This window comes from Hipposideros armiger, unplaced genomic scaffold, assembly GCF_001890085.2.
Source record: "Hipposideros armiger isolate ML-2016 unplaced genomic scaffold, ASM189008v1 scaffold_137, whole genome shotgun sequence".
NCBI classification, from domain to species: domain Eukaryota; kingdom Metazoa; phylum Chordata; class Mammalia; order Chiroptera; family Hipposideridae; genus Hipposideros; species Hipposideros armiger.
In genome coordinates, this window is record NW_017731487.1 from 3360131 (window position 1) to 3378948 (window position 18818).

Genomic DNA, 18818 nt, shown 5'->3' on the forward strand with positions numbered 1-18818 from the left:
TAGAGAGGAAGACGGGATTGTAGCACGTTCGAGAAGCCCGCTTACTATTCCCAGCGGCAGTTCTTTTATTTATGATAGTGTGTTGTTGCCAGTGGACTGCAGACTTGATAGGTGGAGCTGGTTTTGAAAAATAAATAAAAGCATACACTCCTAATTCACTTATATGATCAAACGTGTAGTCAAATGAGCCTCTTCTGTTACTAACTTTTTTTACCTGGTTACCGGCACCAAGAACTAGAATGCTATTTGGACTGACCTCAAAGAAGTTTAATTAAACATGTTGGGAGACATCCTTGATTCTTTTCCCTCTCACGCCCACATCCAACCCGTCGGCAAACTCCATGGCTGTACTGCCAGGATATGTAGCAATGCTGCCTCCTCTACTGCCCAAGCCACTGTCACCTCCCAGGTGGAGCTCCCAGTGGCCTCCTGACTGGTCTTCCCCCTTCCACCCTTCCCCCGTCCCCACACACAGGGGCTAGAGGGATTGGTATGAAACATAAGTACTTAAAAACCCGACTGTACTTTCTCATCGCATGCAGAATAAAATCCTAAGCTCCCACTACGACTTGTAAGCCGGGCCCTGTACGATCTCACCTGGGCTCCCTCCAACTTCCCTCCTGCCTCTTCGCCCTGGTTCACTGACTCCAGCCACACCAGCCCCCCTGCTGCCCATGCGCCCCACCTCAGGGATTTTGTACTGATCCTTCCCTCGGCCTGGAGTCCTTGTCCTGGAGATTCACACGACTCCCTCCCTCGCCCACTTCCTTGTGCCCTCTTCTCAACTGTCACCCTGCCAGGGAGGCCTTCTCTGGCTTATTCATACAATCAAGCACCCTCCTTTTTGTGTGCTCACAGCTTGGAAAACATTTTATATGTTTTTTATTATCTGTTTTATGCAACTGATCTATAAGTTCCGGGAATGCAGAATTTTTCTGTTTTGTTTACTGCAGTATCTCTAGACTCTGGCGCATATGAGCACACACAGTTGTCCACACAGAGATTTATTAAACGAACGAATGATTGACTAGGAAAGGACAATTCTTTATGCCATGTCTTGTCCACCTTGGGTTTGTTTCCTCATGAGGAATTAAGTAGAAGCCTTTTGTAGTTGCTCATAAAGATCTGCATAGAAACTCTTTCCTCCCAAAATACTGTCAAGCAGTACTATGTCCTGACATTTTAAAATTCTCGTGGTATGGATGCAAATGGAAGTCAAGGCTCGTTTTATTTTGGAAGTGGTAGGAACAGTGAGGTTATTCCTATGAAATTCCCTGAAAGCTGATGTTATTACGTTATTACATCTCACAAGTTGCTGTCTTTTCCTTGCAGGCGTATGCCGAGCCTACTGGAGTATTTAAGCTACAACTGTAACTTCATGGGTATCCTGGCAGGCCCCCTCTGCTCTTACAAGGACTACATTACTTTCATTGAAGGCAGATCCTACCAGCTGACACAAGCAGGCGCAAGTGGCAGAGAAGAACTACACTGTGAAAGAGCAGAGCCGTCTCCAAATGTAAGCTCGTGAGTTTAGCTGGAGTCTTTTTTTTTTTTTAGCATGTATTGACTCATCTTGTTTATTTAATGATACTAATGTCTTCCAGTTTTGAATGAACCCACCTATTTTTTAAAAAATACTTTTCAAGAGAAATGACTCTTCACCCAGTACCTAGTGGTGGTACCTAGTGGAAGTACAATTATGAAAGAACAAAACTAAGGTTGCCTAAGAAACTATGCTGAATTCCTTCATGAGAAGACTGCTTTAGAGTTGCGGAGCACTCTATAAGAAAGCGCTTCGCATGGAACGGAACCAACCTACCCTTCCAGGCTTTTCCCTTACCTAGACCTTATGTTCCAGCAAGTTGGAGGTGTTCCCTTTCCTTCACCTGCGTTCCCTCCCCTCTTCCTGATCGTTGCCCATGGAAATCTTACTCCTCCTGAAAGGCCTACTTCAAATATCACCGTTTCTATAAAACCTTTTCCGAGTCCAGCAGTGAAGCAGATGGCAGGAGGCAAACACTCCAATCACACGTCTACGTGCCGGGCACTGTCGTAGGCGCCTCACATGGTCACTCCTTCGGCCCTCACACCAGACTTACAAGGTTGGTGCGGTTATTCTCGGCATTAAACAGATGAGGAAACTGAGGCCGAGAGGCTAAGTAGTTTAGCCAAGATCCCGCGTTGGCGGTAGGAGAACTGGAATTCAAACCTGTGGCCCCGCACCCAACACGGTCTTCACTTCCTTTGAACTGCGGAGGGACCCGGAACTGTCGAGGCGCTGCTTTATCAAGAAAGGCTGTGGGGCTTTGTGTAGGCGAAGTGTCTGCTGGATTTGATCTGCTAGAATCTAAACGTCCCACAAGAAAAAGGTCATCAAAAAGCAGGAGAAAATAAAGGCAGGCTCGTGTGCTTTTTCTGCATGTGGGGCTTGGAGCAAAGGACACCCTCCTTTCTAAGCGATTATGAAACAGTGAGTGGAGAAGTGGGCACCCACTCCCGAGAGCTCTGGACCACCCCTTCCCTGCCACGTGGCTTTGTGTTTTAGACCAGAAAGGTGCTTTTGTCTTCAGACTTCCTAGTATACTGGCTAAGTGTTCATTGAAAAATTCCGTATCAAACTGAGTTGAATTTCTGACTTCGCATTGGGTGTATTCAGATGTCTTCCATTCACTATTTTGTGTCTCTAGGCTGGTCACTGTTCAGAGGTTCCGTTGCCATAAGAGAAAGTAAAGATAATTATAGATAGGAATGTGGATCAAGTTTCTGAAGTCTTGTCTTATACTTTTCAGACGGCAGTTATTCAGAAACTCTTAGTCTGTGGACTGTCCTTGTTCTTTCACTTGACCGTCTCGAACACGTTACCTGTGGAGTATAACATTGATGAGCATTTCCGAGCTACAGCTTCGTGGCCGACAAAAGTGACCTATCTCTATGTCTCTCTGTTGGCTGCCAGACCCAAATACTATTTTGCATGGACGTTAGGTGAGTAACGTGTGAACAGGCCTTTCTGTTAATGTGTCGTAGTGTATCTTACCTTACACACAGCCGTGAGAGTGGCCTCTTGAGGCTATACAGTTAAAGACCAATTAGAAAAGTTAGGGTCATTGACGGAGAAGAAACAAACCTTATAGCTCATATCCGAAATAGGAGGATAATCCTAAAAACTGTTAGGATGTCCTAAAAACTGGATCAAGCCCATTTTATTAAATATTAGATTTAAAGGAGAATAAATCTGCTTTTATTATTTAAAAATAAAAGATCGTAGTATATGATAACACACACCTTGGGGAGAACATGGTAGATTGTTACATAGGTTCTTAATACTTTTTTTTTATTTCTTTACTACAGCTGATGCCATTAATAATGCTGCAGGCTTTGGTTTCAGAGGATATGACAGAAATGGAGAAGCTCGTTGGGACTTAATTTCCAATTTGAGAATTCAGCAGATAGAGGTTAGTACATCATTAACAAGCTAGTTACCATATGACACTTGAAGTCCTGTAATTTGCTTTCATAGGCTATGATGTGATGGCCAAGAGTGGAATCGAAGGACTTTTTATATCAAGGCTTATTCTTTCCTTCAACCAATATTTACTGGTTGTTAACCATGTGCCTAGGCGCTGGGGATCCAGGGAATGCGATGGGTATGACCCGGACCCTCCCGGAGCTTTAATCCAGTGGCGGTTCCAGGGTTACAGAAGGGTAGCTTATGATCAGAGAAGTATAGGGTGTGTACGTGTTATTATCAGATAGGCATATGCCTTAGAGGAGGAAGGGGTCCTGAAGGAAATAATGGGCTCCTGAAGCTGAGTCCTGGTTGGTAGATAGGCGGCTGCCAGACACCCCAGGTAAAGCGGAGCAGCCTGAGGGAGTGTGGCTCACGTCGGTTCACAGAGATAAGGCTGGAAAAGAGGCCAGGCCAAGCACAGTCCTAGACGCCATATTAAGGGCTTTAATCTCCCCTATAAGAGGGTTGAGGATGGGTTATATGCCAAGTGCACGTTGTGAACCTGGTGCGGCTCCTGTTGAACAGACCAACTGAAAAAAACACGTTTTTAAACAATCAGGAATATTTGAATACAAAAACGGGTATTAGATGATGTTATGAAATTATTGTTAATTTTGTTGGGTCTGATCATGGTTTTTTAAAAGTCCTTATTTATTGGACATAAATTCTGGGTTATTTACAGGTGAAATAAGATGCCTGGTGTTTGCTTTGAAATACTCTTAACAATGTCGGCAATAAAAATGGAGAAAGGGAGGGGAAGTTGATAATTATGGAAACTGGGTGATGAGTATATGGCAGTGTTTCTAACCTGTTGTTCATTACTGCCTCCCTACAGAGCCTTTTGAGATATTTTTTTCCTAATCACCCCTCTTGAAATTTTAATATGAGAAATTTTAATATCCATTTTTGTGCTTTATATGTAAAAACAGTAAGACTCTTTGCTCCCTAAGAACCAGTTTTTAATCCTGGGGGGGCGGGGGCTGATATCAGCCCTGCTGAGAATGTGTTGTACAAGAAAAAGTAAAGACAAAAGAAGGGAGTTATTTTTTCTGAAGGAGGAGGTGGTCATCAGTGTGAAATACCGCCGAGATGTCCAGTAAGATAAGGACTCACAAATGCCATTAGCTTTGACAACATGGGAGTTCATTGATGATTTTGGTAACAGTGTCAACGGAGGGACAGGCATAAAAGTGAGATTGTACAACTCTTAGAAGGAGGGTAGAGATGAGGCAGCAGCTGAGGGGAACAGGTGATGGCAGGAAGCATTTTGTTTTGTTTAATTTTGTTTTAAAACGGAGAGATTGAAACGTGTTGACTGATTAGGAGAGTATTTGAAGAGAGAGCGTGTGTGAAAAGAGCAGCAGGAGAGAGAGCCTTATCCATACATGAGGTTCCTAAGTAGATGGAGCGAGGGGATATGATGCAGAGGACAGATGGACAGACTGACCTTGAGGAAGAGGGGCCAGTTCTTCTATTATAAAGGCAGGAAAGGTAAGTGTGGGTGCAGCTGAGTTTGTAGTTTTAATGGTGAGAATTTGGAATCCAATGGTTTATATCATCTCTATAAAGTAGCAGGCAAAGTTACTTGTTGTGAGGGACGGAGGAGGTGATAGGACCAGAGATAGGAAGGAGAGTGGGGAACTTTGGAAGGATTGGGTTGGACCTTATGCAATTGCTGACATTTACCTGGTTTTGATTTACCAAAAGACATTTGAAAGGGTTCAATCCAGTAGCCCTTTTCAAGAGGAGAATGAACTGTCTAAGGAAACAAGGATTGTCTGGTAGGTCGAGCACCCTGTTGAAGTCGAGAACCATGACTCGATGACAAATGTCTGGAATGCTGTGTGACATTCAGCATTCAGATGTTATGAGTGGGGAAGATGGGCCCTACGGTTGATCGGGGGTTAAGATTTTGATAGGTAGGAAGTTAAAAGGAAAAAAGAAAAGGCATCAAGGATTTTGATGAGAATAGTAAATAATGGACCACAAAATCCCAAGTGGTGAGAAGGAAGTGAAGACCCAAGGAGGCGATAGTGACATAGAGAAAAAGTAGAGGCCAGGAGACCCAGGTTCCCTCTGAGATCAAAGGATAGTGTTAGTCAGAGAAGCTTGAGTGAGGAGGCTGAAAAGGTGAGGTGATGGTGTGCAGGTCCACGCCGGTGGGGGTGGTAGTTCCCGGCGGGGCCGAGACTCCGAGTAGCCCAGAAGGGGTGACCGAAGAGGCCTGGAGGTGAGGGAACTGAGGGTCTGGGCTTGAGGGGACCTCCAGTCCTTGGTGAGAGAGTCATTTGCATACCCTGTCAGGAATTTCTTTAGGATAATTCCATGGCAACCCCTGTAAATGTTAACACATAGGAGAAAATGGTGGTAATCCATTTCTCTCACAAATGTTCCCTACAGTAAACAAACTCTTTATATATAGTGTGTTAATACTGCATTAGAAAAGAAAAAAGGAACAGAATCAATACACTGCCATCATTGTCAAGTTAATTTATTTTTAGCACAATAAAAACATTATTATTTAAATTTGAACCTTCATTATTTTGTTGGCCAACGAAAAAGTTGCTTTGTTTTTCAGATGTCAACAAGTTTCAAGATGTTTCTTGATAATTGGAATATTCAAACAGCTCTTTGGCTCAAAAGGTAAGTTCCTTCACAGACAATCTTCAGCTGTGCTTTGGTACCTAATACTTGAGGTCAAGCTTCATTGAATTCAGATTCTTGATTAAATTAACAATGTGTTGAGTGACATTGAGACCTTGGTGTTCACCGGGAAACACTGTTGACATCCTCCCAAGCAAGGTCATGAATGTAGCTGCTGCTGACCTCTCAGCCTGCCTGTGAAGGCCTCTATCAAGGTCAGGTCACCAGTGACCCCCCCCACTCTTGTTCATTGGAGATTTGTTCAAACAAAAGAAGTCACTGTGCAATTACTATGCACAGGACCTAGATTTTCCAGAACCATTCCAGTTTCAAAATATTTGAGATTTTTATATGTTAGGCACAGGATATAAAGATGAATAAGACAAAAAGAGCCAGTCTCTGCAGTCAGAGTTCACGGTCTTGTTCCAAACGCAGCAGTGCCATCTACATGTGCTCTTCCCTGTAGTGAGGGTGACAGAGGGAGTGAGGCCACAGAGGGGACAAAGGGGCCTGCGCTGAGATTTATGATGAGTAGGAATGTGTCGGATGGACACGGGGTGGGAAGGGCAGCCCAGGGAGAGGCACATGACAAAAGATGGAGTTAGGAATTGCACAGAAACAAACTCCCAGTGTTTCTGTCTCACTGTTTCCAACGCGACACAAGGCCCCGTGTTGAATTCAGTTCATAAATTGCCTGTGATGGTAGGACTCTGAGCACCCTTCCATGTAAAGCCACCTCCTTTTGTCATGTCCTTTACGTTTACTTATGACAAGTTGAGTGTCTCGATCCCTTGAGAGATCCAAAATATGTTATCATTGTTTTTTTTGCCCTGCAGTCTCCCCAGTGGCTGCAGGTTTTTCTGAGCTAATCTGTTCTGTTATTTTTTGTTGTTGTTAAGTTTTAAATTTGGTACCTTAGGAAAATCTTATTTTCATCTGAGTTCTCTAGCCTATTAAAAGAAAACTTTAGACTAAGCACGGCCTACTTGCCAGAGGATTAGGTTTGTTAGATCAGTTGAAAGCTCTTAATGTTATTAAAGAAAAAAATAAAATAATGTAAAATAAAAATAACTTCATTGTTACTTAAAGGGTTTTTTTTGTAAATAGTATAGACTCCCACACACTAGAAATGATCATTTTACCTATTACATATACCAGAAGAAGATGCGAATTAAATTTATTTTCCTAAATTTGACGCTTAATAGCTGTAACCTCCATGAGGACACAGATCAAGTTATTGCCTAAGATAAGCTGTGGTTATTTTCCTGGGTCCCCTAAGTCCCGTCAGGTACAGAATGACCATTGTGGGCTTTATAAGGCCTAATCACACCACTCCTCACGGCTCCGTGTTTTCCATGGTTCCCAGGGTGTGTTATGAACGAGCCTCCTTGAGCCCAACCATCCAGACGTTCATTCTGTCTGCCATTTGGCATGGGGTCTACCCAGGATATTATCTGACGTTTCTAACAGGAGTGGTGATGACGTTAGCAGCTCGAGCTGTAAGTATCAAGAATTTTGTGTCATACTTCAATGGCAGTCTCCTTGAACTGCTGTGGAGGGCGGAGGAAACCATTTCCAAGGCAGGCCCTGGTCAGCACCCCACTGTGGCTGGAAGCGAGGTGTGTGCCTGGTGTGTTTGCCCAGGGCTGCCGTGGGCCCCACACTTGTTTCATCTGAGAAGACCTGGCACACAGGGGGCGCCCACACAGTGCTTATTATCATTACAAAATTGTCTGCAGTGAGCTGGAAACTGAGTTAAAGATGATGAGATGGGGAGGTTTGTTTTAGAAATTGTTCTGAAAGCTGTAACCTTTGAGTCTTCTTTTAGATGAAGACTGGGGCATGGATGGGCCTCGATAAGGTGGATGGATGGGCCATTCCTGGTGGCAGACGCCACATTGGAAGCAGGGCATGGTTCTTTAGAGTATGTACTTGGTTGCGAACTGGAGTAATATTTTGGGAAACAATTGAGAAATTAGGTTGGTGACATGGGTGAGCAAAGAAGAAGAATTTAATGTTGAGTCCTTGAAAGTCAATGAGAGGAAGTAACATGACAAAAACAGTGTTTGAACAAGCTTATTATATCACAGGGAAGAGGGCTTCATGGAACAGACTAGTAGATGGTTACTGTGTGCCATTGTAAGGTACCTTGGGGGCGTCTGAGGAAATAGCAAGAACTACCCAAGGGCTATATCTTCTGGTAGTTTGTAGTCTAATTAGGGGCACAAGGACTGTGTGTCTGTGTGTGTGTGTGTGTGTGTGTGTGTGTGTGTGTGTGTGTGTGTGTGTGTGTACACACCACAGGCATATGTCATAGATGCTGTGGGTTTTGTAGATAGTAAGTAGCATAGGTATTTAGAGGGGAAAGAAGCCCTTTTTGGTTAGGTTTACTAGAGGTGGCCTCATTGGAAAGCGTAGTTGGGTTTGGGGCTTTGAAAGAGGAAAGTTCTCTCACTAGCGAGTGAAGTATAATGGGAAGAGACTGTGACATTCTCGGCATGGAAATAACAGCAAAACTAGGTTTGAAAGTGCATGGTGTATTTGGGAATGACAGGTCAATGTGACTGAGGCAGGAATTTCATGAATGCATATGGGTATGTGGGGGATAAGTCTGAAAAGGCAAAGGGCGGGATTGGGGAGCAGCCCAAAAAGAGGAGAAGGTGAACCCCACACCGGGGAGAGCCTAATCCGTATTCTGTTTGCATATTAGGGAGTCAGGGAAGGTTTGTAATCATGGGGATGGAATGCTGAAAGCCATGACTCAGGAAAGCTGACTTGCCATCGGTTGACAGAGGGAAGAGAGGGTGGGTAGCTGCTGCGGCCGGCAGCTCGGCAAGAAATGGCAGGTGCCAGGATTCCGTCCTGGCCGCTAAGAATGATGGTCTCGGAATGGAGGCGCCATTAACCATCCACCAGATCACCTCTGAAAACCTCAGGTGGCATCCTCGTAGCAGGACCACATTTCACCTATAAACATATTAGACAAGTGGGGACCACAATAGGAAGAAGAAGATGATGTTTGGTTAAGGTCACACATTTCAAAACTGAAATGTTCTAGAAGATTCAAAATTATTAAAGCCGTAATTATTAGAAAAAACCTTGTTTTGAGAAGCTCTCCCCAGCTTCCATGAACGAACAAATAACGTGCCCTGTTGTCATTTATGTTAGTAAGTGCTTTTTGACCTAAGCTCAGTGGATAGTATCTATTTGTCTTTCACACATGCAGAGGGTAGAGGCAGAAGGGTGCCTCATTCCATACTCACACTGTGAACATAGCCACCACTATGACGAAATGGAAGACAGATGGAACTGTATATACTGTAGTTTTACCAAGTGTGATTTAAGGAGCTCTAGACAGTGTTATGTTTAACGTTTTTTGGAACGTTTAATTTTAATACAACTTCAAATCTACAGAAACGTTGCAAAGAACTTCTCTGTGCCCTGTACCCAGACTCACACATTTTGCCAACGCGCTTCCTCACCCTCTCTCCATCGCCTTTATACAGACATGTACGGGTGTTTTGAGCTAACTTTTCCAGTAATGGGACTGTCATTGTAGATTCCCACCAAGAATGGGTGAGTTTCAGTTACTCCAGGTAGTGTAATTTTATAAGCAATGCTAAAGATGAAGCAAATGTTTTTGTTTCTTCATTTCAGGTAAGAAATAACGTCAGACATTATTTCACTGAACCTCCCCAGCTTAAATTATTGTATGATGTTATCACATGGACAGTAACCCAGATAACGATAAGTTACACAGTTGTGCCATTTGTACTTCTTTCTGTAAAACCATCATTGATGTTTTATGGGTAAGTGTTACTCTTGAAAAGATGTCAGTGGGCATAACTTCACTTTTAAAGGAAAGTTCCGTGCTATTAGGTATAATGGAAAAAGAGTATCATCGCCTCATTTCCAGAAGCTAGATGGGTTATCAGTTACTTCTGAATCTCAGACCAAGCAGTCTCAGGTTTCTTTACAGAGTGATTTCACCACTCAGCCCTCAGAGGAGAGTTGGAGTAAGAGAAACATCAGCTGGGTAACCACTGCCTCAAATCCCGCAAAGGTTTATCTAGAAAGTGTAGCCGTGGCCTCCCCGGCTGTTTACTGTCCCTAACTAAGTTACAAATATTCTAGTGAAGTGAGTAACAGATAAGCAACATCGCTTATCTTTACAAGAAATTATTCATTCTCTTAATTTCTTTAATCAAAAGAACATAAATTATATTTCATTTACTTGTTTTTGTTTCACTCTACTTTTGTGTTTTATTGGTGCTTTGTCATCTCTGTATCACAGAAATTGTTGTCTTGAATTCTGTATTTTATTTCTCCAACTCCTTCCTGCATATTAGATAGTGATACCTTTGAGATTGAAAACTTTATTCTTTCATAAAACTTTTCATTACCCTAGCATTTAGAATGAGAGCACAGAGTACGTGGTCAAATTGTTGAATTGAATAGGATGATAATCATATGGGAAGACGTTAAGTAACTCCTGCTAAAATTTCACTTTAACACAACTATATCTTATTTTTTAATGTGATTGCGCTGTTGGTTGGATTTTGACCTAGGTTTTTTTGTTCCCAATCCCTTGCACTCACAGCGATAGAAGCAGTTGAGGTCATGTTTGGTTTATATTTAATTTGGGGAATGATATTTCTAACAATATTTTTAATAATGTGACATTTATGTCATGACAGTAACCATCAAGAAGCAATATTGCTTATCTGTTACTCACTTCATTAGCATATTTGTTACTTAATTAGGGACAGTAAATAGCAGGGGAGACCAGAGTAGTAGAAGTCCCTGCTATGTGTGCATTCTCTTGTTTGTTCAATATTTGATTCTGTGGATTTGAGAGCGTACTTTCAGATGGCTACAGCTACTAAGTACCTTTTTGTTTTTGTTCTATTTAGCCATGGCTTTGTGACCCTTAAAAGGAATGTAATGGGACACTTAGTCTCATGCTTATAATTGGCCTGGGTTTACACAGAGCTTTCTAAATATCCACTGGCATACACTGTAGAGTTTCATCTCATGGTCGGGGGGATAAAAGAATAATGTAGTAAATAAACACGTCCTAAGGGGGACATATCATTTTGACAAGTGAATAGTTCTTAAGGATTGTTAACTATCAAAACTTCATAAACGTTTTCCTTTTTCTTTTAGCTCCTGGTATTACTGCCTTCACATTGTTGGTATCTTAGTATTATTGTTGTTACCAGTGAAAAACACTCAAAGAGGAAAGAATACACAGGAAAATGTCCAGCTGTCACGATCCAAAAAGTTTGACGAAAGAGAAAACTCTCTGGGACGGAATAGTTTTTCCACAACAAACAATGTTTGCAGTCAGAATCAAGAAGTAGCCTCTAGACATTCAACACTAAAGCAGTGATGGGGAGAACGCTCAATGACTATTTTTTGTATGTTAACCGAATCCAATCTTAGCACCTTCTCAAGAGGTTTGGGTTTGTTTGAAAAGAGGTTAAGTGGGGGGAAAACCAGACAGTTATTGATAGGGAATTTCCTGTGTACCGATTGGAAATGGGGTGAAATACCCCCTCCCATGCCATGTCCCTGTGGGCCACGCCTTATATATAATATTTCCATGATTTCAATGACACTCAGGACCTCAGCATATGTCCGTAGGGTCGTAGGTGTGCCCTGTTGCTGAATGTACGTTGTGAATCCCAAGGCACTGAAGAAGTGGAAAAATAATTGTGTCAATCTGGATGATTGAGAGAAATTAACTTTTTCCAAATGACTGTCTTGCCTTAAACCCTCTATTTCCTAAAATATTGTTACTAAATGGTATTTTCAAGTGTAATATTGTGAGAACACTATTTCAGTATTTGATGTTGTGTGCCGTAAAGGAATTCTGGAGGCATTTGAAACAGGATAGTTAAGAATGTGGATACTTTAAAAATGCAATAAACATCTCAGTATTTGAAGGGTTTTTGTAAAGGGTCTCGAATGACTACAGTACGTAGAGGAACTATAAGCAGGTTCCCAAATTATAGGTAGGTGATCCTCCCGGAGAGTTTAATTACCTGTGTCTGTCAGAGAGCCCTTCAAGGAAGAATTCCTTAAACATAATTAAAGGTTGGCAATGCGATCCTTTAAGCTTATCTTCTTCAAGGAGAGAGAGACGACGATGAAGGAAAGCAGGAAGGATGGCATGAATGGAGAAAGCGCCATGTGGCTGGAGCGAGACCTGGTGGCAGCTGTAACAGGTCGCGGGTGCTCAGCAGCCGTGCTTCTCCCCCTTATTTATCTGAGATTTTTGTGATTATGTAAGACATAAAAGTTTGATAACTTTTTAATGCGTTGGACTCTGAGATTTATCAAGACTAAGTTATATAGAATTATAAGAAGATTATGAAAATAATAGTGAAAGTGGAATCATTGAGTAAAGCTACTATCTGGCTAGTTACTTTCTCATCCTTGACAGTTTAATTCACAATTAGGAAAGTTTTAGGGGAAGGAAAACTTAAAGTCTTTGGGTCTGAGCCACATTTTTAAGAATAATATAAATTAGTTTCCAAACCCTTAACTTCTCACATTCAAATTTTGCTGTTAACGCTTGTTACTGAGTATTTGATTCTGTAAGTAGAAAAATGTCTCTTTATCTTACGGGCCATTTTCACCAATCGGAACCTTGCCTTGAATTCCTCCGAGGTGTCTCCTTTAATCCCACAGCCTTGTGATGCTGCAGTAGCTGCGAGAGAAGCCTGGGATGTGATGCCAGCCTGGTGCCAGGGCCTCGGCCATGGATCCTGAATCACGGGGGCCGAGGGAGAAGGGTGGGTAGGGCTTTCGGACTACACCTTTATTTGACCAATCTTTTGTGGAATTTATTTTCTGTTTGCCTTAAATTATTTAATGAAATGCAAATTATCTATGGTAAGTCTCTTTATTTTTGTCATTAATAAATTTGCAAATGAACTTAACAGAACAACTATGTGGCTTAAGCGATGTAGTATTTCATTTAAAGAAGAAAGGAAAAACAAATAAATGTACTTGGAACTTTTGAGGTCTTAATTAGCAAAAATGTCAATGTATCATTTTAGAACTTTAGATATATCCGAGTATTTGTTTCTATGAAATGTTTTTATGTTTCTAAAGGTAAATTTTTTCCACCTGATGAGGTTAGCCATGCCCTGTTACCTCTTGGGAAAGAATAGATAGCTGAATAAATTTTCTCTTTTCCCCCCATGTGTTGAAATTAAGCTTGCTGTGTAATGTGAGAGGATAGATAGAAAAGAATAATCATGGAAAGTATCTGCCTCCCCAAAATCTCTCCTCAGTTTAATTAGTGCTACAGAGAATCTGATCACTGTTGAGAAAAAGTAAACAAATTTAGAGTTTAAAAGACAAGTCTAGGCATGTCATAAGTGAAAACAAGAAAGCTTATGAAAACATTTTTGTTCAGCCTATTTAGCCACTTATAATAATCACCACTTATTTGTATTACCTGACTCTATTTTATTTCTGTAAATGTAAAATCACTCTTCTCTCTTGCTCAGTGAATATAACCATAGGGCTACCATGGAGAAAGCAAGACACTGATGAATTTTCCAGTTACTTTGAAGATAAATAGACTGATTTTCATCCCCCAGACCAACTAGTTTCTTGTTTTGTTTTTTTGTATGAAATGATTTTAGGATAGCTTTTCTCTAATTTTGGATAAATTATAATCACAAGTATGCAATCTAGAAGAAAAACTAAAGAAATCATTCTAATTCTTGACTTGACTTTTCTCCACAAGAAGAAACTTTTTGTGCTCTATGCAATGAACATATCTACTTGGAGTGTTGTAAGGATTGATACTTGACTTCCACTTATAGAAGAAGAACTGAAAACTGGTGTATCTCTCTTCTGCTGTTAAGTATGAAGCAATTCAGTATAATCTGGGCTTCTCCTTTTCTCATCGTTGAATAGGATTCAGTGCATATTTACATTATTTCTCCACTTTTCAGTTGTCATGAGACCACCCCAGAGATGATCAATCAATATCGTATTTATACTTTCGGTTAATTATTATACTACTCAGGGGAAAAACAATGAACAAAAATAATTATTCTTCCCTCAGTTTCATTTTCTTGAAACAGTAGCAGTTAATTTGTGTATCTTAGCTGTCACCATTTTCAAGTGGCTTATTCTTGGTTTTTAAAAATAAGCATTTTTTTATTGGAATTCTGGGTAATTGGGGAAATTTATTTAGCTTCTAAAATGTCCCACGTAATAGAGACAGTTTCTTTGGCTTCAAAAATGCCCAGCCACCACTTATGTCGCCACCATACTTTTGGTTAAAAAGTATTTTTGTTATTGATCTCTGCTATGTGTGACATTCCCATACAGGGTTTCCACAGATACCAGTCTTGAGAAAAATCTGCGGTAAGAAGAATGGTTCTAAAAAGTGAAGGTAACTCACACTGAAGCACTAATGATGTTGGGAGGAGACTTGGGTCTTCATCTCGCTCAGTCACTAATGACCCTGTGACTTGGACAAGGCACCTGTGTTCTAGACTAGAGTTGCTGAATAAGCCCAAAGGGTCAGTCCTAAAAGTTTGTGACCAGTTGTGTTTGTAATGAATGGAAGCCTTAAGCAAGATCTTTTAAGAGTCACAAACAGGGCAAGTTTGCAATCATAATTATTGTCATGGTCATTTACTTTTATCACTTGTGCTCAAAGCCCTGACTTTTCAAAAGATTTTCTGTGGCAACAGAAGAAAACCTTTCAGTCCATGGCAGCATACTGCTTTTACTGAATATAGCCCATAAAATGAATTTTCCATAATGAAATAGTCTCCACTGAAGAAAACATATTTTCCTTTAGTTTTCTCTGCTTTTTTGGTTTCTGTTTGTGATGTGTAGAATTGAAGGAGGTACGTGCTAAAAAATATTTTATACAAATTACCAGCTTTACCGGACAGGGTTTACCACCATATAACTTCTCAAATATAATTTCATTCAAAGCTATTTAAAGCATATTTAATTTAGTTACACCTTACTTTAAACTACAGGAAAATTACTTAAAATTTTTGCCATTAAACTAATTACAAAATTTATACTTTCATTCGAGGACTAGAATACACTTAGGACAAAAATCTTTCCTATTTATAATTCATACCCTATACATTTTAATTTGTATGCTCATGAACAGCTCTGGACATTTATACTTTTTTGTTTCCTTATAAACTGTTCAAAATTATTAGTTAATTGGTTTTAAGAGTTCTACATTATAACTGAAAGAAAAGATTACTTGAAAGAATAATTGTTTCAGAATGGTGCCCATGATTGATTGCTGTGTCAGCAAAGGATTTGTCCAGAGTTTTAGATATAAACCAGTATTTTGTGGAGTTTCATTCAGCCACGAGTAGTCCGTCCTGGCTGAAGCTGAATACATCAGCTCTAACGTAGGTGCAGAATTCTAAACAACACTGTGAAATATAACCTTAACTGCCCTCCAGTACCATGAAACCATGACACTGGACCCAGCTACCGAGTATCTGGTAGTTGGTACACTGAGCTTAGATGCTGAGGGTTCTTCTTTCTAGCCTTTCCTTGTATTAATAAAAAGGGGCTTGTGTCCATGCAGCATCCAAATGCTGAAGGACAAGATTTGCATTTAAGAGAAGAAAATCCACTCTCAAATTTGGATTTGAAAGATCAGAATGGAGGGGGGCTCTCCAGTGTTTTTCTGCAGCACCACACGGTCAAATCTATTTGTAGTAACTCTCATTACAGAAGAAAGTTTTAAATGCCATTTCCATGTTGGTATTGGTAGGAACGCTCTTCTCATCACTGATGAAGTTGCACTTTGAGGCTCTTGTAGAGAGGATGCGACCAATTCCATTAGGAGGGGTGGGCTGCTTGTTCTGTTTTTATATGTTTGAAAATAATATTTATTTTAATAGGTTTTTAACATTATGCAAATCCCAGTAAAGAACTGACAGGCTCTATAGGTCATTCATTGGGAAGACTTTCTAAAAAGGAGCCTAAAGACACGGTTTTATGCTAATTTGTCTTGCCTTGAAAACTGATTGTAACTGTCTTTTAGTACACCTTTTCTAAAGCAAGCAAACAAACCCCAAGACTATGTGTTCTATAAACAGTAGTATCAAGATCCACGCAGAACCACTGTGCAAAGCTTACTCAGTGATGCATAGCCATGTCCCCCAGTCACGTTTTATCACATTTTGCTACTATAAAAAGAAATGGAAATAGAATGAAAAACCAAAAGTTACAGAGCAACAGTAGTAGGACGACTAGCATTTTCTTAATAACATGTTGGAAATGGAAAAAGTGACTGGCTGCCTTTTACTGGTGTCATACACATCTGTGTCCCGCCCAGTCTCTCTTTTGGGGTAACTTCTTTGAGAAACTGATGTGTTGATATTCCTTTCCAATGAAAGGACAAACACAGGTAAAGAGTTTGACGAACTTTTGAAGTATGCCTCTTTCCCAATTTTAAATATTTTTGGTATGTGAATTTGTCAACAAAGTACATTTGCTCCTGACTTCGTCATGTGGAGAAAGGAATCAAACATCCAACACAAACGTGTTCCAAACCAGCCTTTTCCATCTTCTGTCACCTGCACGTGACCACCTCTCCGAGCCAGAAGGGGCACAATACAAAGCAGTAGGGACGAAAGTAAAAATAATTCCGTTGAACCTGAGAAACCTGCTCCATACAGAGTGAAAGTGTGTGATCTGAATCCTGGCTTCCTTTAAAAGCTGTATTTTGATGTCCGCCTGAGAGGCGTCGAACACTGTTCCCCAATCATGAGGAGGGGCCCAGCGCCAGAACCAGTATTTACAGGACTCTTTTGCCTTCCCAGGGTGAGACTAGAATGTGGTGTTCTGTGCTTTTTGTTTTTATTATTCCAAAATATTTTTTTAAAGAAGTGTTATTTTTCAACAGATCCATACGTTTGTTCCTGTTGTATGCTAAATTAAAACTACCACTGTGTCAGTTACACTGTGACGTGATAATTTCATAACCACTCATTTCTAGTCTGTGTCCCTAGCGCTGCTGCACTGGTGGCTTATTGCTGGGTTTTAAAGATATTTTTAACTTACATATGAATGTTTTTTTTTCTAATTTGTGTGTCTTTAAAACTGATTAAACAGTGGTTTAAAATCACGGGTGTGTGTTTGCTAATTTCAGAGGCTTCAAATTCCATCTGTAGAACTGAATACCAGGCCTTTCATGAGAAGTAATGGTCTTTTTTTATTGCAGGATTCCTCAATATGAGGATAATATTCTAAGGAGTCATTGACTTTTTAATTGCTTGAAAATTGCTTAAAAGAAACTATCATCACATTATAAACACTTCGGAAGACAATTAAAACGACTCTAAATTAGTATATAGTATTCTGTATTCTCTCTTAAAAACGTGGAGAAGAGGCTGTCTTTCCTCAATTAAAAAGAGCCGGCTTTCCCAGTCCTGTGGTGGGTGGACCCTTTCACTGTCTTATGTCTGTATCCAGTGTTTGCTTTTGTGAAGAAGAGCACTGGGACCCCTACTCAGTTTCTGTACCACGATTATAAACTTCGGGGGGTTTTGGGGTATGCTTCCAGGCGTTTCTAGGTGCTGTCGTGAACAACGGTGGGGAAGACATTAACTTATACTGTTTACAAAGATGCCAGACTCAAAACACACCAGGAAGTCCAGCCTTGGTGCCCTCTGTCTGGAAAGCCTTAGGCTGTGATGGCAGATGTAAACGACCCACTTGTAGATTCGGGCTGTACCAAAATTGGGCCATGGCCAAGAGCAGTGCAGACACAGAGCCCAGAGCTGCCTGCCAGCGCAGTCCTCAACATGTTTGTCCTGACAAGCATGACAGCCAAGGTTAACCTGATTTACTTCTCAGCACGGAAAGCCCTGGGTGGCTAGAGGCCCCCAGGCCTCCTATTTTAATATAGATGGATATTGTAATGTATTGTTTTTGTTTTTCTTTCAGTGGTTCATTCCACAGTCATTTAATGAGTTCCTGTGCTGAGAAACTAAAGAATAAATGACGGCCCTTGCTTTCAAGGAGCTGATAAATGATTACCATATAATACAGTACACGCTTTATTAGAGGCAGGCACAAAGGACTTTTGGAATGAGGAGGGGGTGGGGATCTTGGCAAGAGTCAGATGGCTGCACAGAGGAGGCAGTTGGCACTTGGGTTTGTGAGGAAGTGTTTTACCGGGCTGAGAAAGACATGCGAAGGGAGTTAATTAGAGGAAGAAAGAAAAGCGTATGTCAAGGATTTTATAGTGTTATACACAAATAGAATAAAAATAAGAGGAGTTAATGCAAGTTTAGATCTCTGTGCCAACCATCTAATAACTTAGCTTCCCCCAACTGGAAAAAAAGGATAACAGGAAAAAATTGGGTGTAGCCAATTTTTAAAAAATCAGACTGAAAAGTTTCAAGCCTATAGATCAGTACAGAACAATATAAGAGAGGCTTGTGCCCACCACTCAGAGTGAACAGATGGTTTTGCTTTGCCACACGAGGTTCAAAACTTGCTTTTTATAGAAGGAACGTCGCACATAAGGCCAGCCTACCTTCCCCTGCTTCTCCCTTCCCCCCACCTCCTTGGACGTAATCACTGTCAATCGGAGCCTCTTTTTGGTAAACTTTTCACTTGGTTCGATCTTTCTTTCTTGTAA

General features: G+C 40.8%; 1 protein-coding gene across 4 annotated transcripts in view; it reads left to right on the top strand.

Moving 5' to 3' along the window:
* MBOAT2 (membrane bound glycerophospholipid O-acyltransferase 2) overlaps positions 1 to 17297 on the top strand; it is a 99564-nt gene extending 82267 nt beyond the window's left edge. For all 4 annotated transcript variants that reach the window (XM_019650049.1, XM_019650046.1, XM_019650047.1 and 1 more), the window contains 7 exons: positions 1333 to 1516; positions 2790 to 2982; positions 3349 to 3452; positions 6087 to 6151; positions 7518 to 7650; positions 9809 to 9960; positions 11318 to 17297. In XM_019650049.1, coding sequence (XP_019505594.1) covers positions 1333 to 1516; positions 2790 to 2982; positions 3349 to 3452; positions 6087 to 6151; positions 7518 to 7650; positions 9809 to 9960; positions 11318 to 11543 — 1057 coding nt within the window. In that variant the 3' untranslated portion in view covers positions 11544 to 17297. The remainder of the gene's footprint in view (positions 1 to 1332; positions 1517 to 2789; positions 2983 to 3348; positions 3453 to 6086; positions 6152 to 7517; positions 7651 to 9808; positions 9961 to 11317) is intronic.
* The last annotated feature ends 1521 nt before the right edge of the window (positions 17298 to 18818 follow it).